General features: G+C 39.0%; 1 protein-coding gene across 2 annotated transcripts in view; it reads left to right on the top strand.

The window, feature by feature from the left end:
* Nucleotides 1-26312, top strand: part of PRKCE (protein kinase C epsilon) — a 293855-nt gene that overhangs the window by 233479 nt on the left and 34064 nt on the right. For both annotated transcript variants that reach the window (XM_037405769.1, XM_037405770.1), the window contains one exon: nucleotides 6139-6293. In XM_037405769.1, coding sequence (XP_037261666.1) covers nucleotides 6139-6293 — 155 coding nt within the window. The remainder of the gene's footprint in view (nucleotides 1-6138; nucleotides 6294-26312) is intronic.

The raw sequence follows: 26312 nt of genomic DNA, 5'->3' as shown, positions 1-26312 counted from the left end.
ATATGTGTCCCTCCTAACGCTGGGATTGTGGAAGATGAATCTGCCATTGTGGTTAGTCTTCGGCTCAGGGTGTTAAAGATTTGTGTATAGTTTTGTGTACAGTGTGCCTGTGCAATTTCCATCAGAAGCAGGAAATGTTTATTCAAGTTGTGAGGGGTGGGACAGTTGCTGTAGTTTTAGGTAATTTTAAACAAACTAAGCATCCTGTTTAAATAGAGTTAAGTAATCACAGTTTTGTACTAGTTGGGAAAGAATTCCATACGTGCATGATATGAATAAAATATCATCTTCCAGAGCATACCAAGGTGATACATTTATATGACTTCTTGTGCAATAAAAGCTTTATCTTTGACTTTTGTTTTGCAACAAGTTTAGTGGCTGAACATATTCCATCATGTAACAGTACTCTGCTAGAATATGAACTAACTTGCATTTAAATGTATCTGTATTTATTACACATATTAGTTTCCTTGATATTTGCAGCAACCTGTGGACGAAACTAATTCAAATACAACTTTTGAAACTGGATGGAAAAAAAGTGTATTCACATAAAGAACTTAGTTTAGGGAACTAGTGAGAATCAGGAAGAATTTATTCACAGCCAATTGTATGAAAATATAAATTAAGGAAAAAAATGGCAGCTGGTAAGATTTATCTACTGTGAATTTTACCTGAGTCCCTGTTTGATGCCTTTCCTTAATTCTCTGGTTTGAAGTGTTGGAAGGGTTGAACCAGGAGATTAAAACCAGTAGTGAAAAGACTTGTTCTCAGGCTTGTAGCATGGATGCACTTTTCAGATTTGAAACTGGGAGACAGATTGCATGATTTACTTTTGGTTTCTAATATTTCAGTAGCGAGGCTGTGCTGAACTGCATATTGAGTCCCCCAGCTGGTAGGACTCGTTTGAAAGGAAGAAAAAAAACTTTGTACTCTTCAGATTGCAGTGATAATTGTACTTGGCCTTATGTCTATCAATGGATTGTCTTTAAGCTGCAATCTAATGTTAATGAGATTTTAATTGGAAAACAAGCAAAGGACAGACAGGTTAATGACTGATAATTTAAAAATTAAGGGCTACACAGTAATTAATGTAAACAGAACATCAAAGTCTTTCCATGTCTAAGCATTCATACAGTGTTTACGTAGAAGCTTGTTCCTCAACAATGGTATTCAACATCTAAACAACTAATAGACTGTACAGTGTCATCTGTTAAATCAACACTGATTGGCAAGATTGTCTGGTCTTACTAGTAAGAAGGACTTGGTCATTACTCACACCTCCACAAATAGGAGCTGGATTGAGTCTGTTATGACCCGAGAGTTTATTGCTATTGACGTTCCTGGAAATCACCTCCCCCCTTTTCCCAATTAAAACCATGTGCATTATTTGAAAAGAAACAAAAGGTTGATGCTCTATAGAGTGGAACTCATAACATCTGAAAATAAGCAAATATAAACCAGCAGGGAGTGCACATAATATATATATAGGCTGATATTAACAAAAAGTATATAAATAAAACTGAAAATTAGAGAATGGTTTTGAAGAGGGAAAGTTATGCTAATAATCGGAATAAAGAGTAAAAGATTATTTAGAAGGATTTACTGTAGAGCTAAAGGAAAGATATTTTGAATGTCAAGGAGGATGAAAAATTAAATTGGGGCACAATTAAAGCAGTGGAATGAGAGAGAAGATGAAACAAGATATCTAGTTTAAGTGACAAGTGTACTTCTCAAGATAGTGATGGGGACAGAGACTAGAAGAGTGGTTGCTTTTGGACTCCAGTTTTGATGACACAAAGCATGCAGGAGATTATCTCAGTTAAGAAAGTCAAGAGGTGAGACTGGAATAATAGAGATGTTAAGACAGGCAGTTATGCATTGCAATATAGTAGTCATTTATGGTCATACAATACTATGATAATACGGAATGAAGTTGAACTTCTTTTTATCTTTTAGCCTGTTTCATGTCCACTTTACTTTTAAAATCTCTTATCCATGCTCTCTGCTCTCTGTTTTTCTTTCTATTTATTATTTTAACTGTTCTCATTCAACCGTACCTTTTGAGAAACTCAAGAAAAAGCAGGTATGGTTAAGGGCTAAAATAAACCCTGTAAAGGAATCTAATTACATCAGAAAACATATTAGCTTACTTGGCAGTACTTTCTTTTTGCTTTATAGATGCTAAGAGAGGATTATGTAAATAACATAATCATGTAAATTTGAGTCCCAACTGATCATGTCATTTTTCTGCCAAAAAAAGACCAGAGAGTGGTTTCAAGGAAGTAGTTTTCATAGGGACTGAATATATTTAATTAAAAAAAAATGGTACCTTCTAATGTTCGTCTGGCTTACTGTGCATGTTGTGCATCTTCTTGTTTAGCCCACTCTACTCAGTGAGAATTAGTATTTTTCTTCTCTCCAACTCTTTTTCAGACACACTGTAAAAAGAGAACAGAACTTTCAAACTGTTGGGTTTTTTTTCTGTGAATTCTCATTGGGAAGCTGAAATGTGCACACAGGAAAGCTGGAAAAGTAACTTAAAATATCAGCATATAGCAGAAAAATGCAACAGCAGAGCAATTTCAATCAGTCAGCTGTTAACTCTGGGTTTAGTAGGTATACTTTTGAAGAGGTGGTGAAGTAAGCTGCAGAATCTGCCAGAAATACCCCTTCAAATTGAGAATGAGACGTGCATAATAAGGAAGATGTGAAAGAGGATAGAAGAGTTAGCACTCTCCAGCTCTGGGAATGGAGCTGCTGCTAAAACTGTTAGGACTGTCTTAGGGCAAGATACTCTGCTTGCTAAACAATCCAGTTTAATTTTCAGTTGGCTGATGTCCTACAAAAGACTGAACCAAAGTAAATGAACTTGAAGTTTTACCTAAACATAATTTCTGATGTTTAGAATCAGTAATTAGGCATTTGGTGAATTTCATAAAATCATTCGTTCTGTTTGGATCAAACATAGAGTATTTAATATAAAAATGATACAATGTGTATCCTGATATATTAGGAAATGGCCCTGATCTATAAAATTGTGTAAACCAGGGGTTTTTTTGTTTGTTAGGTTGGGGGGGTTGTGTTGTGTGGGGTTTTTTTTGTTTGGGGTTTTTTTTTGTGCACCATCCCTAGCAGTTGGAAGAGTGGTGCTATCACTGTTGGGAGCAGGAGCTCGCAGCTCAGCGCCAAGTTGAAGGTCACCATTTGGGAGTCACAGCTGTAAGACACAGCACAATCATTTTGCATCAGCATCCTTTGTTTTATGCTTGTGATACAGGTGCAGCAAAAAGGTAGCAAAGTTGGGAATGAGTAGGGCTGCTCAGGAGAATGTGAATGGCAGCTTCCTTTTCCTGGTTGTGCCCACTCACATCCAGACTGTTGACTTTGGAAAGGTTAAAATAGCAACGTAAGAAGGTTCAGTTTCAGCAAGTGTTAGGACAAGTTACTTTAGCCAGGTATTAGTCAGACACTCCCCAGCCTGCAGTCCAAATGGGTTTTGTACTTGAAACACAACTTTATCCATGTGAAATAATCTGAGGCAACATGTTGCAAAGGGACACTTGTACCAAAACTGCTCTTCAGAAATACTCGGCCTGTAGAGCAGCAATGAGGAGCCTAAGGAAGAGCAATACCTGCATCTCCTTCTTAGGGACGTTGCATTCTCTTATGTTACATTACAGTACCAATATAGCTATGCTTGTGACTGACTTTATCAGAAAACTGCATCGGTGTTATCCTTAAGCTCTAGCTTCTGAAGTTGTTAGACCATCTGAGAGGTCTCAGTTTTTCGTTTAAAAGCAAGGCTGTAATTCTCATCAGTTCCAGAGAGTAATCAGAGAGACAGCACAAGGACCCATATTTTTGCTTAAAACAAACAAAGAAGGTGATATTTAAAGCCGACACTAATGTGAAGAGATCTGCATTATGTTATGATTGTTAACTTTTCTTATCAGCAGTACTGAGCATTGCAAAAAGAGTAGAGGCATGGCTCTGAAGCCATGTTCTTTTGAGTGTATGATACAGCCAGAAGCTTTGATGCTCTTCTTTAGTAGGTTTTCCTTACTAGGGAATGGTAAGAAAAATGTTGGGAAATGTACCGAAGTCATTAGCAACATTTTACAAAGAATGCCGGTCCACCTGGATCCTGAAGTTGATCCAGTCTGGCAGTTTGTGTTTTCCCAAGATACAGGGGAAAGGCACAAAGTTTTATTTCTCCATCCTCTTTCTGTAATCAGCATAAAGTCAGCCAAACATTTCTAGCCTCCTCCAGGAAACTTCCCTGATAAGTATAGTATTTAGGCACTTAATGAGCAGCATTAATGCACATGCTTAAGTTTAAGGCTTTTTTTAAGTGCTATGCTTTGACTCTGAGCCATAGAGTAGTAGATGATTAAAGACAAATGGCAAACAGTTATGAATTTCTGGACTCACATATATATAAACCTCGTAATCTACAGGCTTGGATTCACATGTGGAGGTTAATTAACTTCCATCTTCTGCTGGGTTTGCTTGTCTTAAGCAATGTTGCATCTTGTCTCCTTTTCTTCAACCCAGCACACCAGCCACCATGAGCTAGAGCCAAACTGCAATGTGACGTGAGAGTTGTAGAGGGGCTCCCTTTGGTGAAGCCATGCTTACACACCTGTGCATCGTATGACCAGAGAGCAAAACATTTGTGTCACGTGAGCTAATGCAGAGCAAGGGGTATATGCTCAGATCCATTCTCCATGTCCCAGAATTACCTCCACCTCTGTGTAAACTCACGTGCATGTAGATGTAGATATTTTACAGTAACAAAGAATGCAAAGTAGGCTTCAAAACAAGGGTAGACGGGCACATAGGTGATTATTTAGGGCTGTTAGTACAGATTAGGGAAAACTATGACAATTTATTAGAAATATTTATGAAAAATAGGATCTAGATTATGTAAAGTGGATGTGTGTCATTTCTCTGCTTATACCTTCATCTGCATTGCCAGTTTATGTAGAGGAATGCAGGCAGTGGGTTGATGAGCATTGATAACATGCAGCTGTGGCCTTGCCTCGAAGGCAGTGGCTTGATTGACATGGATGATGTGCAGCTGTAGATCGTTCCTGCTAAGTGGTTAAATAGCCCTGAGGAGCGTGGTAGAGGGGGTTGGTTGGAGGAGGGGTAGTGTGGTCTGACCTCTGGAGGAAGGAGAAACAGCATGGAGAGTAGATTCTGACAGAGGTAAAAGCCTTGTTGCAGCCTGCTAGCTGGCTTGTGCTACAACAACTGGTGCCCTGTGTGAGGCCGAGTTGGACTCTTGACTACAACAAGTTTAGATCATAAATGGTCCAAGATGCCAAGCACACCTTTAGTTTACGGGTGTTCTCAATTCTGACTGTTTTGCTGACTAAACTTTTGTGGGTTTTTTCTGAAATGCACTAGAACGGGGTGATTGCCTGAAAATTTTAGTTGTTGTTCTTAGATAAAGTTCATTCCTAGTTCTCCATCATGGAAACAGGCTTGAAAACTTGAACTTTGAAGTGAAAAGCATCAGAAGAAAATAAAAAGCATCTGATATGTATTTTAATAACGTAATTATATTTCATTGTCTTATGAGAGTTTGAGGCAGTTCAATAAGTTGTATGTAAGTGTTCGCGATTAGCAGCACTGGTTTCTCTAGTTTAGGAATTCTAATTTTTTTTTTATATAATTTGGGAAAGACACTTTGCAGACAGAGTAACCAGTAGGAGATAAGAGAAGAAATAAGGAGCCTGAAATTTGCTCAGCAGCCTCTGTTAGTAGTTGACAGAATTGACTTCATCTTGTCATTGTTATGACTATATTTTAAAAGAAATGGCATATTATAAGTACTTCTGTTATTATATAAAATAGGTTATTATTCCATATGTATTTGCTTGGAGATTTGTGTATGTGTTGCTTATTACCACATTCCGATTCTATTCCCTTTTTCTCATTTCTCACTTTGAGACTCGGGTCTTTTCTTTAGATTTGGGGGATTTTTGTTGTCAGCTTTTCCTTTTTTAGACTCGTAACGTTTGTTTCTTTCATTTCTTGACGTAAATGTTCCAGTTGCCTGAATTGTAGCTTCAATCAGTCTTTTGTGTGACTAAATACATTACCTAAATAGCACTGTTTAATTAATTTCAGGACCGCCTCTTTTTCGTCATGGAATATGTAAATGGAGGAGACCTAATGTTTCAAATCCAACGCTCACGCAAATTTGACGAACCTCGATCCCGCTTTTATGCAGCAGAGGTCACATCAGCACTCATGTTTCTTCACCAACATGGTGTCATCTACAGGTACTTTTTTTGATCCCAAAGAAAGTATTCTTGAGGCTTTGGGCTGGTTTTGGCTGAAATTCTCTGTCTCTTAGCAACCAGATTTAGATTAGTTGTTTGTTCCAGTTTGCTTACATAGAACTTTTTTTGGCTGTTTATCATTGAGAATGTTAACATTTGAATAGCTTCTGCAGCAATCGCCAGCTGTGTGTGCCAGTTTAGTATTATAGTCCAAATAAAGCGGTTTTGAAAAAGCTTGGCACAGTGAGACCCAGAGGTGACCTTTCTGCGGATCGGCGCGCTCTCTTCACTTTCCTCTCTGTGCCATGGATTTCCTCTTGGTTTCTAACTCCCTGCCACTTCCTGAGTTTGTTTGTCCTAGTTGTCTCCACACTGATACAATCAGGATGGTCCTTTGCAATGCTTTGCTTATGCCCCTTCCTCTTGCCTGTTTGGGTGAAGGCTTAGTCACCAGCAGGAAGTGGCTCTTTACAGACAATTTTGATTTGCTTGCAAGTGCCCCGCATCTCTTTGAACCTCTGCCCCCTGCAATCTCTGATCTTCAGCACCCGTGCGCACACATGAAAGAAGTGCATATTGTTACGCTGTGGCAAAGCATGCATTTAGGGATAGGCTTTTATTACTAAAAGTAAGGAATCACTTGGAAAATTTTCACCCTGATGATAGCGTGTTTATTAAGTCCTTTATCTTGTCATTTCACCAATCCTCTCTCTTTTTGTTTCTAGCAGTCTGTCATTGCTTGTGATAAATTCAGGCTTTCACAAGCAGCATGCTTTACAGGTTTTGTGATACCGGTCTGTCTACCAAACATCCGAGTTCCGTGGAATCTGGGTTTTGATATCCTCTTGATATTCTCACCCTCTTTCAAGTTACAATTTTGATTTGGAGCAGTCATTTCAGGGGCAGGCAGCCTCACGTTTCTTGAGCAGAAACACAAAGATGAGGATATGGAATTTGTCATATCTCTGGATTCATATTAAGGCTGATGTTAAGAGGACTAGAAATTAAAAGAAGTTAATTTTAGATCTTTAGTAACTGGGACTGAGTGGTAACTTCCATCAGAGGCCATTGGCTTTCCCACCAAGTGGGATTCAAAGGGGAACTTCTCAGAGAAGGAGTCTCCTTTGCAGAGACATAGCAAATGGCAGGACATTGCATCTTCTGAGGAAAATAAATCTCTGTGAAAGTGGTCTTTCAGTCAAAAATCCAGTTTCCTTTAGAAAACTTTTTTGCTAGCTGCAGCCATTAGTCTCCATCTTTTATTAACGCTGGTATGGTGTTTGCATACTGGGTTGGACTTTCAGCCCTACCACTTTGCATAAGTTTGTTTTCAAGTGCTGAAGATCCAACACATTTCTAACTTTTGCTGCCTGTATCACATTACCTATTTGTTGTCTTCATTTATTTCCAAAGCTGTGTGTTTGTACATTTGGATAGTAGAGTGTGGCAACTTCAGAATTTGTAAGTATTCATCATAAGGGAAATGGATAAAATTGGTATTTAAGTGAAAGATTTTGAGGATTTGTTTCCATAAAAAGTCTTGAGCTAATTTCCTCTTCCTGAAAACTGGAGTTTAGACACTTTGTAATTAACAGTCAGTTTCATGATTTCTGTGAACCAGCAGGAAAGAATTGGTAAAATTACCTTCCCCTTTCTTTATATGAGTGCATTCATTCTTCCTTTTCCCTTTCTGCTCCCATCCTTCAGTACACATCCTTTTCTCTCTTTCTCCCTCTTTTCCCTTGTCTTGTATGTAGCTTCTGCTGTGTTTTGTTTCCTGGCTGCATTGAATTGCTTAGTGTGCCTGTATTCTCTGACTTTTTATCATCAAAATGCTTTGATCTTGAAAGAAGTGTCATTCTGATGAGACAATGCTTTGTAATTTACACTTTGCAACATACTCTCAACTTCTGATTCAGAGACTATGATGACATGTCTCTGGCATGTTACAGTAAAACAATAAAATCGTAAATGGTGTGTTATATTGGGTGTATTATCAGAAGAGGAGAAATAACATGAGTTGTAGGATGAAAACAGAAACCAAAACCAACAGGTACAACATTAGGAACAGATTTAGTTGTAGTCTGCTTTGACACAGACTCTTGGATCTGGACATAGTTATATCCATAAGAATAACTCATTTTCTCAGCCAGGGGATAATAGGAGCCTCAACTATTCACAAACAGGCTATCCCAGTTACTCTATAAAACACAAGTAGAAGGAAGAAGTTAGAGATTATCTTAAAAGAATTAATTGTAAGGAAATGTCACAATCCATTCATAGTGTCCCAGGCCCTGGGAGAGTGCATTTGCTGATGTCAAGCATATGTTAGAATAGTTGTCTTGCACAGAACAGTTTCAGCCTGATTATTTATTAACCTCACTTGCATCATTTATTACAATGTTAAAAATGCATTGGGATCAAGTCACTCCTTTACATCTCCAAAGCTCTTAGTAGCTGGCAAACAAGGAAAAGTGTGTGTGTGTGTGTGAGAAAAAAAGAAAAGAATACCTATGCTCCTGAATAACTACCAGTCATAACTACCTAACATGCCTTCAGATATTTTAATAAAGAATACTTGTCTTCTGTGTAATTATATCTCCAGAAAAAAGTTGTGGTGTGAAATTAATGGTTATTCTCCAAAGTGGGAAATGCTGCTTGTGTGGGCAATACTTCAAGGAAAGTAGAGAGTATATAAATAAACCAAGACGTTTGATGGAAATGCATGTTTCAAAATAGCTGCTATACCTTCTGATCTTTTTTCAGCCATGTATGTGGAAGTATTTGTTTAGAGCTAAACACAGTTATATTTTTGGAAGTAAATAACTAGCTTTAGCTCATGCTTTGGCTTGTTGGTTAGATTTTTAGAAACTGCTATGATGATACTAAATGATAATCTATTATAATAACTAGTTTATCCTCATTTCCCCTGAGGTTCAAAGAGAAAGCTAGCTCCCTGTTTGGCAATAGAAATGATTCTGTAAGTTCACACCTTTTCAACTGGCCCAACAGTTGTTCCCAGACTTGTCCAATTAGGTGTGCTCACTGGAATTACGTACCTTCCTTTTGTTTATTAAGTTGGAAATAAAGACGAGCCTCACAAATTTTATATATAAAGATGGTGCTGTTACTAAATGTATTTTGTATGATAGCTAACCTTTAGGATAATTTTCAATGTGGCATTTTTGAGGGTATGATGTTACTGTTGTGTCAAAAACACTTCAACAGCTTAATAATATTTGCATTATCCCTGCCACCTTCCCTCTCATCTGGCATTCAGCTGTGCAGGCGCATGTCAAGCCGGGGCCTGATAATACAAGTAGAGTCAATCAGACACCAGAGAAGTTTCAGTCACAGTTTTTGGCAGTCCTTGTTGTTTGTGTTATGCAATTGCACCACTTTGAAAAAAATGGATCCAAGCTTCAGAAACCTAGGGCTAGACTCTGAATCTCATTTTGCCTGTGAGCTGAACTGGACTTTGAACTTGGTGATGAAAGGTTGTGGACTATATTCACTGTCACCTATCCCTGGAGTCTGGTGTATTTAAAGTCATTCATTGTCAGCTTCATATATATACTCTTACAGGGAAGATGCAACCAACTGTGTGTTAAGAAACGGCCAGTTCCATACTCCCCTCTTGTACTGACTTCCAAAGTTCCTGTGCACTTTCTGCAGATACATGTGGATGTTACGTGTTCTTGTTTCACCTGCAGTTGTTGGGCTGAGGACAGGAGTACCCGGGTAGGTGTCTCTGGCTCTTGTTGTAGGAGTTCAAGTGAGATGACGCAAGCGGCCCACTCAAACATACAAAAACCTGTTGTCTCCCCAGGCAGGGACATCAGTGCTAGAATGGGGTGGGTACCGCTGTCCCTAGTTCATATGACGAAGGGAATAACTGTGTGAGTTAAACCTTGTTTCAGCGAAGAGCTAAAAGGCCAGTGGTTGCATGTTGCATGATCTCTGGCACGCTCCAAGACCATTCGAGTGATTAAATGGGGTACTCTTGCTGAAATACAGGGTGAAACTGAATGTACACAACTTCAGTTCACCTGAGAGCATGAAAAACACCTTAACTGGCAAATTAGTGTCACCTGCTCTATGTTAACCCATTCTTCTTGTTTCCAGTGTAAGTTCTGTGAGATGGTGCCTTCAAATCATACAGCACCTGGTCACAGGGGTGCCCTCATTCGTAACTATGGGTTATCATGTTTCTCAGCAGTATGAAGTAATAATCCAGCCTGTAACTTGTTGCAGCTTTCTGAGGCTCTGTGCACTCTGTAATTAATATGTTGGTCGTGATGAAGGATATATTAACAGTGAATTGAGGAGAATGCGACTATAAGTATGCTGATGCCAGTCCTTGAATGCCTCCGGGCTTTTTCCGTATGCAAATACCCTAAGAACTTGTTTGAACACTAACTGAATTTTTCCTTAGATGATCAGTTTTCCCAGCATTCCCATTTATCAGGGCAGCACACACCAGTGTTTCAGAAAGAACTACTACCTAAAATTAAAAGCACTTTTATTAGTGTGTTTTTATGTGAAATAAGAATATTTAGAAGTCTGACTTCACTGGCGGTTGTATGATTCAGAGCAACCTTGGCAGAGGAACTTGTAGTTATATTTACACTGATGAAAATGTTGCATGGTCAGTGGTTAACCTGTTAAAAGTCATCATTCTCCCAAGTTGCCTTACTGTGTTATTTCTGAATAGCAGCAGCCAAATAAAATTCCCCTCCCCAGCTTTTTTTTTTTCTTTTTAAAATGCAAAACTAGACATGGAACATTTTGGTTTAAGTGTGGTTTTAGGTATGTAAAGAACATCTTACTGCAACTCAAAACAGTTAAAGGTTAAAGTGGTGTTGGAGCTATGGTCCGCAAAGGAGGGCAAGAAAGACCTTGTACCCTCATATAACATATTCAGACCTAAGCCCGGGAATCTCCTGAACTGAAGCCCTTCCCCGCATAAACTGCCCCTTGCAGGTGTCTGCTACAGAGTTTTGTTGCTCACTTGCACCAGAAGCAAACTATAACTTCTATTTCCATCACCTTCAGCAAAAGCAGGAAGCAAGGGGTGAGTTGTGCTGCAGCATATGTGTCTGAGTCCCAGTGTCTCCAGGGACTGGTGCCCAAGCCGTGCCACCTGACCAGTGCTCCTGGCTGGGTTTGTGCCCCAGGCTACATGCAGGCTCTGTTCTGCCTGGTCTAGTTTCCAGAACTGAACATGAGCTCCAGCAGGATTTTAGTCGTCGGCCTCCTGCCCTTTTTGCACTTTTTCTTGCTGGATCTAGGCAGGCCCGCAGTCATGAAATGCATAAATAAGCAGGATGTCTTCCCCGCAGGAAAAGGCAGTGGGCCGGGGTGGAGAGAAGCGGGGCTGAGGGAGATGAGAAGCAGGAAGGAGGGTTGGTTCCCAGGCTTCTGGCATTTGGATCGAGGGAGTCCACCCTGCCATCTGCCCAGCTTATGTATTGTGCTAAAGGCTGCTGTCGTATAGGAGAGCCTTTGACAAGGTTTCCAGCTGTGGAAGGATGAGTAAAGGCTGTGGGAATAGGATATGAACCACAAGGTCTTGCCAACAGTAGAATGCTTTTTCAATTTCTCCTGGGTTTGGAACATAAGAAAGTCCTTAGTTGGCTCTTGCGTGGGAGTGGGGTATGCAGAGGAGCCATGCCGGGCAGTTAATATTTAGAAGGACAGACCAGCACCATTGACCTCACTTGGGGAATGACAAGGTACTTCCAGGGGGTGTTCCCGGTAGCGAGGTCAGCATTGTTTTTTTGCTTCGTGTTTATTTGGTGCAAGATTTTCTTGTTTAATGACCATTTGTATAGTGCTGTATTGTGTAAATAAAGCTATGACCTTTACCTTCTGATAACAGTATAGGAGTGAGTTAATGTTAAATGAGAGAGGGCAGGGAGTGGGAATCTGCCAGGGTTAATGCCAAGTTTACATTCCTGTGAGGGCAGCCATGTTCCGGTACGCTCAGTAGAAAGGGCAATGGTGCTTCTCGACAGATAATAGCAGTGACAAGTTACAGAGCATATTTGTATTTATTTCTGGGTGAATATCAGTGGTTTTAGATGATTGATGTTTGTGCTTTATTTTATAACAGGAAGAAATGTGTGTTATCTTTCTGCACTTGATAAGATTTTAACTGAGAGAAACATACACAAAATAAAAAGCCACTAGAGCTGCAGTACATGTCAAACTCAAATGTACTGACAGAAGACAATCCCTGTAGTTTTCTTAAAATGCTGAGACACAGCTTTGTTTCTAGAGAAACATGTACACAAGTTCCAAACAAAATCATATTTTCCAAACAATTTTATAATAGAAGAAAGAGAATGTTTTTTGTTTCACGGTGCATTAAAAATCTGAAGGTGCTTCCTAAATGTAAATCTGCTGCTAACAGGCAAAAGTTAGGACTGACTTTTGCTGTGCCCTTCAGTAATGTTTGTCTTGAAACAAAGGAAAATATTTCTATAACCCAGTTGCAGTGATGTTGAAACTGTGATGTTAAGAGTAAGGCTTTGCCTTTTTGCATGCTATTGAGTGCATCTGCCAAAGTTTCATAGTAATGCAGAGAAGAGCACAGCAAATGTGGTTCTGCGGTGCTAGGCACTTCACAAACATTTTGTTGTGCTTTTCAGATGAACGGAGAAGTTGGAGGGTAATGCAAAACGTTAGATGAAAGCATGTAAGGAACTGTATTTATTGGTTTTTAAATAATGATATTAAAAATACTAAACAACCATAAAAGAAAATTCAGATGATACACTTCAGTAAAGACATTTGCATACAACTCCTTCCATCTTTTGGTCAGAACCTTGTCACTTTTGGCTCAAAGTCTGCATTTATTCTCCTTGCCCCCTCTTCCCCTCACCCTTTATCCACCTCCTTATTATAAAAGAGCTTATCACTTAGATGCTCCAGCAAACATTTCTGCGTGCAGATCACTGTATTCATAGGCTGATTTTGATTCAGTGAGACTATTCAGATGCATGATGTTTGGGACCTGGATAATTTGGGACCTTGGTTTGACTTTTCAGTTTGAAAGTGTGTTTATTTTAAAATAGAAAATCATCACATTTGAGAATGCACTGTTATTAAAAAATGTTATTTTGCCTACCATTGCAAAAGGTTGTGGAAAATGAGATTTTTAGCTAATCTGAAAGCTAACGTAACTGAGTTATCACTGAATCTTTTGAAAACTTTACATAAGTCTGTTTAGCTGACAACTTGTATTCAAATGTAAGATAACAGAAATAATATTGCTCCCCAGGAGGTTAACTAAAATGGCCTAATGAACTAAGCCAGAGAAAATGCAGCCAGTAAGAACCCCAGCATTTTGGGGAGCGCACCAAAGTCTCTACTGCTACCAAACTAAACAGTGCTAGGATTACATCAGAAGGACCTTGGACAGACTAGGTGCCGTCTAACCAGGGAAATTGGAAAGTAGAAAAAAATGGATCAGATGGCCATGGCTGTGCTGAAAATGAGTGGAAAGGTGAGGGGGAATAAGGCCAGAGTGGTAATGAGTCACTTCACTTACCTTCTTGTGTCAGAAGTAATGCCTGCCCCTCTCCTCTGCTGCCAGTGTTTCACAGAGTCCCAACAAGCAGCTGCCCAGAGCAGCAGACAAGAAGTACAATGCTTTCATCAGCTCAGCACCATCGAGTACATGTGGAGGCGGCATATGTGGAGCAAGACTAAGCAGGAATGGCAGAGAGACCACGGCCAGCTTTTACTGAGATGGGAGCTTGTGTGGTTTCTGCACTGTGGTACGCCCAGGGATAGATGGCACCAGGGAAAACACTCTCCTGCCACCACCAAATTGAATGTTGAGCCCCAGGACCGCTTATGTTGGGGGTATAATGTTTCAGATTTAAAAAAAAATAAATTCTACATTAACAGGTCTTCGCTTCTTGCCTCCTGCTTCTCGAATTTGTTTCCAGTAGTCAGTCTTGCAAAACAGCAGAGAGAGAGAAAAAATGAAGGGGAGAGGCCAGAAATAGTGCCAACACTTATATAGGTATGCTTTTTCCTCCAGACTTTGATTTCCTTCTACTGATATACTGAAGTCACAGAAAATACTGTTCTTCAGAACATGTCAAATGCAAATAGTACATACAGTGGTGTACATTTTTTTAAATGTAGATTTGACAGTGGGAGTTGTGAAAGTATTCTTTGCAAGGTGTTCCAGTCTTAGGGCATGTGATTGCCCCTTCAAGGGGAGAGAAGGGTGGGATGGCTTCAACAGTAGGCAGCCAGTATCGCAGCTGGTTGGGGTACACTGTGGTATGAAACTGAATAATGCAGAAGTAGTACACACACACACACCCCAAAAAAAAAAACCCACCAAAAAAAAACCCCAAAAAAAACAAACCCAAAGAAAGCTTGGTCACTAATAACTTGAACGGAGGAACTTCATATGTTCAAAACGTGGAATATTAAGGATAAAACTAAGTAGTAACAAATAAACATTATAGCACTTTACCAGGTATTTATTGTAGGGTTTCCAAGGGAGATCCTATGGTCTAGTAACACTCATTTTTAAAAAATGCCTAAATATGTTCTAACACACATAAATAATGAGTCAGATGGAATTGCCATGGTCAATTAACTGGCTAATGGATATTTAAAAGCTTCCAAGCATCAATAAATCTGAAGCAGCTCTAAAGGAGTACTTGTAGAACAAAAATAATGTGCACTTAAGAAACTGCCTGAGTACATATTTACCTAAACTTAACTGCTAATAAGAGGACAGCAAGTGTTTATGATACTGTATACTGAGGACATAAAAAGGCATACCCAATGTGTGCCAGTTCATTTGCTGATAATCTGTAATAGGTCTAAAGATGACATAATTATTATAATGAAGCCCTGATTCTCGTTTATATGAAAGTCTTTAAATACCTGAGAGCACAAAAGGATCCCCAGATTGTGAACGAGGACAGCAGGGAGCAGCCCGGCAGCATACCCCTTGCACATGGCGGAGGGCAGTCCATTGCGAGCTGCCTGACCTGCCTCTGCCAAAACTCCATAAGCTGGTTTCCACAGACACTGAGGGAGAAATGCCCCAAGCGGAGATGAGAGAAACCTTATGGGCAACACTGGCTTTTAGGCAGTTTCTTGAAAATTCACAAAAGAAAAAGATGGGGATTTTTTGTCAGCTGCTACAAGATCAGAGCCAGTGGTATGCTTGCACGTGCAGTATGACAAAAGTTCTGGTTTTCTGTGGGTGACCCAAGAGGAAAAGGATTTGGTTATGATTTTTAAAACATCAGCTGATGGGGTGGAAGTTGTTCTGCCCATGAGCAGAAAGGTCTGAAGAAATTTTGAAACAGCATCCTGGCAATTCTCTGTGTAGTAATAACAAGGAAACGTTAACTGATATCAGTGAGCTATAGTTTCTAAAGCAAGACATAATTCAGTGACATACCTGGTACAAGTCATTACCTCTAAGTCTTTTTTCCCCTGGCTCAGCTATGGGTGCTCTTCATTAGACCAAGATAATTGTCTGTATAAACCAAATCCAAGAGACAATTAGGCTAAAATCCCAAAATCCTGCCATAGAACATGGGGTTTATTTTTTACACACCTTATTTAATAGGATCCATCTAAAAAGTGGTCAAACGGTTGTTTGTGTAATTGCAGCAATGGTAGCGTGGTGGTATGAAAGAAAGTGGAAGGGATGATGCCTGGGGCAGAGTGGGCAGTAAAGGGTTGAGTTCTGTCATTGCTGATGGAGTACTTCATGTCATCATTTAAAGTCTCAGTCTGGGTTGAGAGTCATACTACAGTGCCCCTTAATATTTCATTTGCCATACTATCATGTCTTAACAAATGCTACAAATTGGCTACAGAGACTCTAATATCCAAATTTGTTTCAGGGTTGGGCAACGTTGAGTTTAATACATTGTATGTATGTCTTTTGGGATATAGCATAACTTCTGCAGTTTCTCTCTCATTTTGTTTTAAAAGTGTTTTGATAATTTTATCAGAGATTAATGAGTTCATTTTTAATTGGAATTCAGAATGTGATAGTACACAATAAAAATGTTATAAATGTGATTATGACATGACATGGGTGTATAGAGGCTGCTGTCTGGTGTATAAGAGACTGTTTCTTTAAAAATCAGGTTTCTCATTTACAGTAAAAGCTCTTTCTGACACCAGAAGAGCAAACCGATTTTACAATAGAATTAAATTGTACTTGGTGTGCTCAGTTTAAATCTGTCAGAAAGATGCAAAGAGACTTTATTGAACATATAATGTAATGAAACTTTATGTAAAATAGTTCTTCTGTAAGCTGTATAATTAGGTTGCTTGCTAGTCTTTGCCCCCATAACTGTCTGGAAGTTTTATAGGATAATTTCAGATTGTATCAGAGCATAGAGTCTGGTTAGCAGGTCTCTGAAGAGAGACCTAGTGGCTGAGCACATAGAAGTTACAAAAATAATTCTTCACACTCAAAATATTTTTTTTTTTAGTGTTGACAGCATTGTTCAAGAACAGCCCACTTTGGTCAATAGTTTTTACATTATAAACCTATGGAAACTAGTATTTACGTGCAGTGACTACCCAGTAAGTACCAAATGTTACAGATAAAAATCATATTTTATCCTCTCAAATCTTGTATTCAGAATTGTCTTTCTCTTGTCATTTGGGCTGGACCATTAGGCTCTTCTCAGTAGCCTCTCTGTCTTCACAGCTGAAGGTAAATTGGTATAGCAGTGTGCTAACCTTAATGTTGGCAGAAGTGAATGCACTCTAAATTGCCTAAGTCATGCCATGTTTTATTTCTTGTGAGTAACCCATGACTCATCTTTCCATTGCATTCATATTAATTAAAAATAGTGGGGTGCCTTGTTTAAGTATTTTTTGAGTGATTATATTATATGTTAGCATTACAGCTAAAGTAGTGTTCCTGAGCACGTGCTTTCTGGAGATGGGGGAAGTCTGCAGAAGCTGCATATGAAACAATGCTGGAGCTGAAACTTTCTCCACAAGAAAAGGTTCTCGAGGAATGTTTGTGCAGCTTTCTGGCACAGGCGGGAGGGGGGCGAAAGTAATTTGATTTTGCTGCACAATCATAATTTGAAAAAAGCATCTTGTAAAAATATATCTCTCTGAATTATCATATATACCCTTTTTAATTACATATCGAGGCAAGGTTTGAAGTTGGAACCATCAGTCCAAAGCACAAGCTTCTGTGACTTCTGTCTGGAAGCAACATTAGGAGTTTATTTTATGCATAGATCAATATAGAAGGGCAAGCAACTCACATTTTTTCAGGCATTTTCTTCATACTTTACAGAAAATAATAAATATTATTCTTATTTTTGCCAGAATCCCTCTGCTGCAGTAACCTTCCTTCAAACGTAACAGAAAATTGTTAACTCTACAGAATTTTGAAACAGCCAAATATGGATAACAGAATGCTTTTAGAAGGTTAAAAAACAAAATACATTGAACTCACTGTTTTTACAAGAATTTCTGCAGAAATATGTTAAACTGCTGTTGACTGCTGCTGTTTTGAGCCCTTGATAAATGCAGCAGGGTTAGAAAAGGTTTTAAATGAAAATCCTACATATCTTTCCCAAGCATAGACCACGTGATTGTGTAAAAAGATGTTTAGGCATGTGAACTATGCCACTGAAATCAGAATAGAAGCAGAAATTATTAACATCTTTCTTCTAGTGATTCCATATAAGTAAACATTTTGTTGGAAGCAACATTTTTGCTGAGTTACATAATTTCATTTATGCTATATAAGTTATTTAGTTCATGCTGCGTAATATTACATGCTCCACTCAGTGGAAAGGCTTTCCATAAAAAGACCCAAGAGGCTGAACTGAGACTAAAGTGAGGTTGGAAAAAATCAGTGTCTGTACAAAAGTTCACTGCAGAGTTTCTTTTTTTCTTCTGACTAAGAAAGCATTTTTCTCCATGGAGACATGATACGGAGCTTTAACAAGAGCCTACTTACTGCTAGGAGCTGTGTTTGTTCCCTGCTAAGGACACCCTTGGGAACATAGGGAAGAGAATTCTGAGTAATTTGTTTCTTTTATAAAAAGAAACACTGTATGCAAAAATCTTCAGCAGCCTTTCTCCTTTCCACTTTCTGGGCATCATAAAGCTGCAGAGGGCATTGACTAGTACAGAAAAGGCACTGGAATGTCAGCTCATGAGGGCGCGTTAGTGACCTGCTCAGGATTTACTCCATCACCTGTGTTTGGACATCTTATTGTATGTCCCATATTGTGGTTGCCAGACTAAAATCTCCCCCTCTTTTTTTTTTTTTAACATATCTTCTTTAGAGGTATACAGAGTGTATAGAGTTTACTCAAAGGAATGAAAGAAAGAGTAATTCAATTTGTAAAGTAGGTTCCCAGCATTGCTACGTTTCAGTTTTTCCCTAAATCTAACGGTGGTTCTGTCTGTTCCTGAAGAGAAGCACAAAATAAACATTACTGAGGATGTAAAAGATTTGTGCTACCTTTAAAAGCAGATTGTAATATTTTAAGAGCTTTTCATATTCACTGTGTGTTCTCATCTTGGAGTATGTTGAAGGTCCGCTCCCTTGGCTGAATAATGGGTATTTATGTGAGTGTCGTTAGTTTTTGATCAACAACCTTAGCTGAATTAAAAAGTGAATGTTTACTAAAGTTTTGAAGCTTGAAAAGTGGTGGAGGGCAAGGGGGAACAGGACTCTAAGGTGAGCGCTGGAGGCCATCTGCTAGCACTGAGCAGCCTCCACGCTGTGCATCTCTGTTCAGGTAGATAACAAGGTTACTTGATGTGTTGGCTTTCAGTCTTACCACAGTGTTCTGGGCAGGCCGGTCTTCTCCTTTACGTAACGGAACTGAACCAAAGCACGTGGTTTTCTTAGTCGCTGCTAGGAAAACATGGCATAGCATGCTTTTCCCTTCTTCAGTGTGTCAACAGTATGCTTGGAACTGGTCATTTCCGAGGGAGGTGTCAACATTGGTGTTACATTAGCAAGTAAAAGAATGTTATCTGGCATTCATGGAAGGAAAAAAGACTTTTTCTGCAGGAAAGGAAAAGGGTCAGAGCACGGAACAGGGATGCTATATACCTTTAAACAGTCTGCATTTCATGTAGCAGCAGGATGACAATGTACAGGATTGGATCAAATTAAACTATGCTATTGTAGCTTTGACTTTTGTTTAACAGTAATGTCAAAACTTACACTTGATCTTAATAGGCAGCAGGATGGAAACAATAGGCTTCCATCTGAGGGAAGTTTTTGGCCCAGTATTGTGCTTGTGAATGAAAATCCATCTCCTCTGTTGGACTTATATCATACTAAAATAATATTGGTATTGTTACGCAGTGTGAGGTTGATTGACCTTTAGGCTAGAGGAAGTGTAAGGCTAACAAGTTAAATGCCATTGAAAACAACTATCCAAATCATAAATTCAGACTGACCTGATTGATGCATCTGTGATTTAAGGAAGAAATTTGGAGATGTGGGATGAGATCCAGGACTAAACATCTGAAAGAGAGCGACTGAAGTACTCGACTTTAGTTGATTAAAGATACTCTGATCCTGTTTTTCTCTGCTGTCTTGACCTTACTAAAGTTCAGTTAGTATGTAATGGAAAAAACAACCGGTTTGATAGCAAAATACAGGAAATGCCTTCAATCATGGCTGATTACAGTAGCAGCTTTTCTTCTGTTGGGTTTGTTGGGGTTTTTTTTAGAATGCTCTTTCTATGTACCTAAAACAATGTAGAATAATAACGTTTTGTAGCCCTTTATTTGGGGTGTCCAAGCAGAGCAATTAAACATCTGGCTTTTGATGGAAATGCATGTTGGGAGGTTTTGCACAGGAGAGTGCCACATGACCTAAGTGAGAAAAATTAAGAATTATTACAGGTCATAACTTCAAAGCCTAGCAAATTGTGTGTGTGTGTGGCAATTCCACCATGAGTAACAAGACAAATGAATGCAGGTCTCTCTTAAAAAAATCTGCCTTTGTTTGGCTTTCTCCTACAAAAAAATAGAAGTTTTACAACTGATTTGAATGAAATCTCTATCTGGAAGACAGGAAGCTGGGAAGCAGCTTATGCTAAATATACACTCATATTCATCTCACCTAACTTTAGGAATGCAACTGAAGCTTCCAAGTCAGGATCCTGCTTGTCCTGGAGTGCATTTACAGTCAGTGGAGAAGGTAGGCTTCTTTATGGAACTGTGCAGCCCACATGTTCCATGAATCATCCACTCAGAGATATCTATGGAGATGACCATGGAGGGAGCCTGTCACAGACTGTGGTACCTCAATTAAACTAATGTCTCATGGGATATATCTTTGTCAGAATCCTGGAAAATACAGGAAAGAAAATTACCATAAAACCAGAGCAAAATATTTCAAAGCTCTAGATACTTTCATGTTTAAGGTAAATTTTTTAAATGAATGGAATTGTGGTTGATTACATTATATACTTTTGTTCTATCTTTCCCATTATCGGTATAAGGCAGTAATATATCCTTACTGTGGGTTATTAAGAATTACAAGGCTTCATTGCTGAGGCAAATGAGTGAGAACTGCTAGAGAAATGTAAGATGCTACCTGGATAGACAGCATTTGTTGGCTGTATGTTTTTCTATTCTGCTTACGAAAGCTTCACACAAAAATAGAAGAGAAGAAAGAATTTCAGTAGTTTTGGTTAGGCACAGAAACTGCATGCCTGAAACCCAAGTACTCTTCTCTTTGTGTTTGCATAATTTGTATTCCATTGTTCAAATGACAGCGATTTTCTCATCCTGCCTACTAATGTCACTGCAGAAAAAACCCCATTGCTTCTGGTTTCCAAAGAAAAACTTTTGAACAGATCTGAACTTAATGTGTCAACGGATACATTTTCTTTCTAAGGTTCTGGCTGGATTTTTTCAGAACTGAGTTTTTGAGACTTGATCTGACAAGCTTTTCTAGCTTCATGCCATCCTTTCACTGCCTTTCATCAAGTGGTTTTATCAAATAACGATTTAGTATTGTTTTGTTTAAAAGGATTATAGACTTACATAGTAGGCACTTTTTGTTTGCGCTCCACCTAACCTATTGTTATAATATGCAATCTTATTTTTACGTTATTTGAGATATAAAAATAAGAGCTCAAAGCATTGAACCCCACAGAGCAGAATACCGCAGCTTGAGTCAGTCCTCGGATAAGCCTGGGGACTCTATTGTCTCAGTGGGATCACAGAGGTGTCAGTGAGGATGGGGGTTTATCACGTTACATATTTAGTAATGACTTCACACGTGGGCTTTGTAGCAGAGGGTGAAAAAGTAAATATCATCAGTGGTAGCACAGCTTTCACCTCGTCATTCCCAGCCTGAATATGTAGAGCCAGTTAGAATTTTTTCAGCTAAATTATTCAAGAAAAAAGGGTTTAAAATGGTGGTTTTAACCAAAGTGGAGGCAACGAGAAAGGAAGGAAGGAAATAACCCGAGAGAACTGCTCACAGCCTTAACGTCAGGGCGCTGCTGGGGGTGGTGGGGACCGGGGTGGCCAGGCAGCTCCGCTCAGTTCCGAGCCAGGCGCTGGCCCAAGCAGCTGGCCATCGGCTGTTCGCACGCTACTTTCACAAACAGCTTTGGACAGTCTGTGTTTTCACCCAGCGTGAAACACAAATGGTTTGTAAAGTCTCAAGAAGCCTTACAAAATGAGAAAATCATTTGCTGTCTAGTTTAGCTGCAAGTTTCTGAGGCAGATTGTTTGTCCTGGACAATAGGCCTAATATGAAGGCAGCTCCATTTGTGACGGCTGGGGCAAAAGCTGCAGGCGGTGGGAAGGCAGAGCTGCCACTGGGATCCAGCACAAAGCACATAAGCAGGGTAAGTCAGGAGGCACAGCTGTAGTGCTACATCCCATGCCTGCCTCAGGACATGGAAAAATCGTTGCATTCCCAGGTAGGGGTCATGGAAGGATGAGGTTTATAAAGCAGTGTGATGCGAATGTAAAGAGCAAACCTCTCTTGAAAAATAAATACAAAACGCTTCCCTCTGTGCTTACCCAGTTTTTGAGAATGTTTTACATAACGCATATTTGAACTTGTACGCGTTTCACTTATGTTCACAAATAAAAACGTGGAAATAATAAGAAAGGAAAAGCCACACAAAGGAGAGCTGTTAAGTGTGATATATTTATTTGTCTGCACATTATTTTAAGGAAACTTCGCATAGCGAGATAAGCAGATCAGGCACTGTAATGTCCTACACTGCTACCGACAATTGTAATAAAGTTCTGGTCAAAGCCATTAAAAAGCCATAAATGGAAATTATTTTATAGAAAATGTTTTTATGCTACCAGAAAACTCATTGGTTTCCTTAAGCTACTGGAAATGAATATTAAACCTTTGTTCAATATGTCATTAAGACTTCAGTAAATAGTTAGGGCCACATAATGAACACGCAGCCACCTTTTCCGTCTCAGGACCTTGCTGACCTGAAAGTTCTCTCAGTGGTAGACATTGCTGGAGCAGGTGATGTTATACATTGTGCAAGCCATACTTTTGCCTTGTAACAGCTAGGGTTTGCAAAGCCACAGATAGTAATTGTGTGTTTATCTCCTTCTGATGTCCTTGGTGGGTAGAGAGCAAACTGCCTTTTGCTACATCCCTCCTCCCATCTCTGCCACCCCCCTAGTCCACAAGATATTTGTGCAACAGGCATGGTGATGGATGTTGTGTTATCGAAGGAAAGTAAACGTGTGTGTTTTTAAAAATAAACATGCCTGACAGTGTCACTATGGTCACATTAAAAGTCAGCGCTTCCCATTAAAGTTTACCCTGCTGTCTGAACTATCACTGTTTTCTTCGATTAAAAGTAGCTATAGTAGCTCTGGCTTTATTTGAAACCAAGTCTGTGCTCTTAATTCATGAGCCTCTAGCCATTATACATACTGATACACACCAGTATGAGATGGATTCGCTTTATTCCAAACATAGCACTGCTGAAAAACAGCGGTTTTCAAATCTGTGCAGCAGGTTTTTCTGTCTGTTGCTGAGTATGGCTCTGCTATAGTTTTTGTGATAGACAATGTCTTCATTCTTTGATGATATCAAGTCCTGTAACAGTGACAAAGAAAATGTGTATCATAAGTCAAACAATTATTTAATGGGCCAACATAAAATTAAAGCAGAGAAATTCCAAGATTTACACATAAACACAGGCAAAACTTCCTGAGATCTTCTACAAAAACAAAAGCAGCAGAACCATCTTTTTCTCGCCATTGGTCTCACTCAGGTTTCCCCCTGCTCCTCCCTGATAACAAGAACTGCCCTACTGTCATGAATCCACTTATAAGCATGAACAGTCCAGTGCATGTCCTTACTCCATGGGCAAGGGAGGTCACATCAACTGGTAGAAACATTGAATTACACTGCTGTTACAGCATATTTATGCACAGTAACATCAGAAAGTATGGGCTCCTTCTTTTCCGTACATTTTTTCAAATGGGAAAAAATTATTAGTTTATGTTTTCTTAGAAGTTACATTTTTGATTTTCCCATTTATCTCTGATCTGTTGCAGGGGGGTGGGCAAAAAGCCTTGCTAGTGTGTTGTGTCTAAAATAAAGCAACAAAATAATCCACTAGTGGAGTACAGTCCTAATGTATCTGTCCTGTAGTTTAGGTATTGAAACAGATTAAGTTGGTGAAAGCTAATCACTAAAGAAGCTAACATCAGGATATTAAAATTGTTGACATTTCTTTTTGTTTTCTGACCAGTTCCATATATGACCATCTTGTTTAGACTGTAACCTAGTACATTCATTATTGATAAATTGAGGACACCAATGGTTTTGAAGAAACAAAAAGATTTTGGTGAATTTATCAGTCTTCCAGAAAATGCAATTTCAGAGTGTGCTGCAAATGATCCAAGTTCTGTGATATTTACTGCTTGTGATTGCAACTCATGTTGAAAATGCAACTTTAACTAAAAATATAGTAAAGAATAAATCTGTGCTGGGTACAGGAGAGACTTGTTGTTTCAGGTGAGCGTCTTTATCTCAAAAGCAATTTGGATGTCACTGAGTAAGTTAGAAAGTGATTCTAGGAATATGGAAGTCTTACCTTAATTAAATCAGGGAGAAAATTAATCTTGTTGAAATTGCTAATTGATATAATAAACATATTACCTTCAGTTATGAATTTCAATAACTGGAGTAACTAGGGAATGATTCTGATGGTTTTCTATGTTGTTGGGGAAAGTTTCCTTTTTATCTTCTGTGGTTTCTTCTGTGAACAGCTTGTCTATTTAAAGCCTGCAGAGAGGATGTGATTTTCCCAGGCAGGGGAACAATGGTAATGGTTTCAAATACACTATTGAAAGGGTTTATTGCAGTGGAAAGCCACCAAAATAAAATGGTTGTTCCATAGCTACGTACTTTAGACTTGTGTTGCTTGTGAATCTTTCCTCTTTGATGTTCTATAGATGTTTAGTAAGGTACAGTCCTTCACTGAACTTTCATCCTATAAAGAAATATTCTTGCTTCCAGTGTTGTTATTTGTAGATAATTATTATGCCTCATTCTAACCCACACTGTGAAATGTGATTGCTTTGTAGTTTTGTTGCTCATTCAACAGTTAGAGTGGAAGCAGATGCTGTGGATATATTTCATTGTAAAGTGATTGCTTAAACCAGCTTGTGATCATGTTTCTCAGCTACTTGATCTTGTTCTTCAAATATAAATTTATTTAGTCACTAATGTTTACCATGTTCAAAGGCTACTGTTAGTAATGTTTGGCAGACTTTCTGATTTTACTGGTCAAAACCCATTTTGACTGTTTAATTGCCTTACTTTCAACACAAAAATAATCTGTTATCGAAATGACATGTGTGACACACAGGGCCACGCATACAAGGTGGTTATCTCACTGTTATCATGGCTGTTGGGAGTCAGGCTGTAAGAAACCAGTCCTGCGACGTCCTCATCCACTGAGCATTTGTAGGAAGCCAGGGCAGTCAGGGTCTCATGGCACTGGTGGGTGGAGGAAGGAATGAGCGTAGAGGAAGTTTTCTCACAGGTTACCTGCTGTTCTGACTTGCACAAACCTTTCTGTTATAATCCTGATCCTTTCTTGAGATCCTGCCAATCATTCCAGCTTCTGAGGTGATTGTGATGCTGGCAGGTATCCAGAAATAGAAACCAAGGCTTAAATTTCTGTTCCAAGCTCTCTGAGAAAGAGGAAAAAAATATTTTAAAAAACCAAACAAAAAACCAAAACATTTTTATGCAATTGACTGCTCAAGTCAACTGAACTGACTTTACAAAGTGCCTTGGCAAACAAACAAAGGAGAGAAATAGCTTAATGTAGCATTACTGCATTCAAGTGATCTGGGCACTTTCCTGGCTTAACTGGTTGGGTTGTTCGCAGTTGCATGTAATTACTCAGGTTGTAGGAACTCATTTTGTCAGACACAGATGACTTTCTTAGTTCCTACAAAAGGAATGCAAAATGAGAAAAAGAAGGATTTAATAGACCTTTGTCATTGAGCTATTGGACACTTATTATTTGGTGTGCTCTGATTTAGAGGTAGACAACTGGCGCTAATACCAGGAACCAAATAAAACACGAAATGGATCAGAATGGATCGTTATGTACAGACAATTAATTTACATTCCAGATAGTGATAGCTTTTTGAGATGTAGGAGAACTGGCTGTTTCTTAGAACAGTTCTGGGGAGATAATGGGTCTTAAACTAAAACTTATAGGGTTTTTCCAGTGACACTGTTGCTCTGAAAAGACAACCTTCCTTGACAACTCTCTTTCTGTTACTTTTTCATTTGTTTCCTCATCACTGTCTGTTTTGATTTAGGTTTGGGGTTGTTTTGTTTTGTTTTTTTCCTGTGAGGTGCTAAATAGCACATGACCTATTCTCTTGCATTTATTTAGCTAACTAAGGTTTCTTTGTCCGAACTTGCATAATTAGGGGGTTTTTTTTGTGGGGTTTCTTGTTCAGATTTTTGTTGTTCTTTTA

Source organism: Falco rusticolus, chromosome 12 (genome assembly GCF_015220075.1).
Source record: "Falco rusticolus isolate bFalRus1 chromosome 12, bFalRus1.pri, whole genome shotgun sequence".
NCBI classification, from domain to species: domain Eukaryota; kingdom Metazoa; phylum Chordata; class Aves; order Falconiformes; family Falconidae; genus Falco; species Falco rusticolus.
This window is presented reverse-complemented; position numbering and strand designations above follow the sequence as displayed.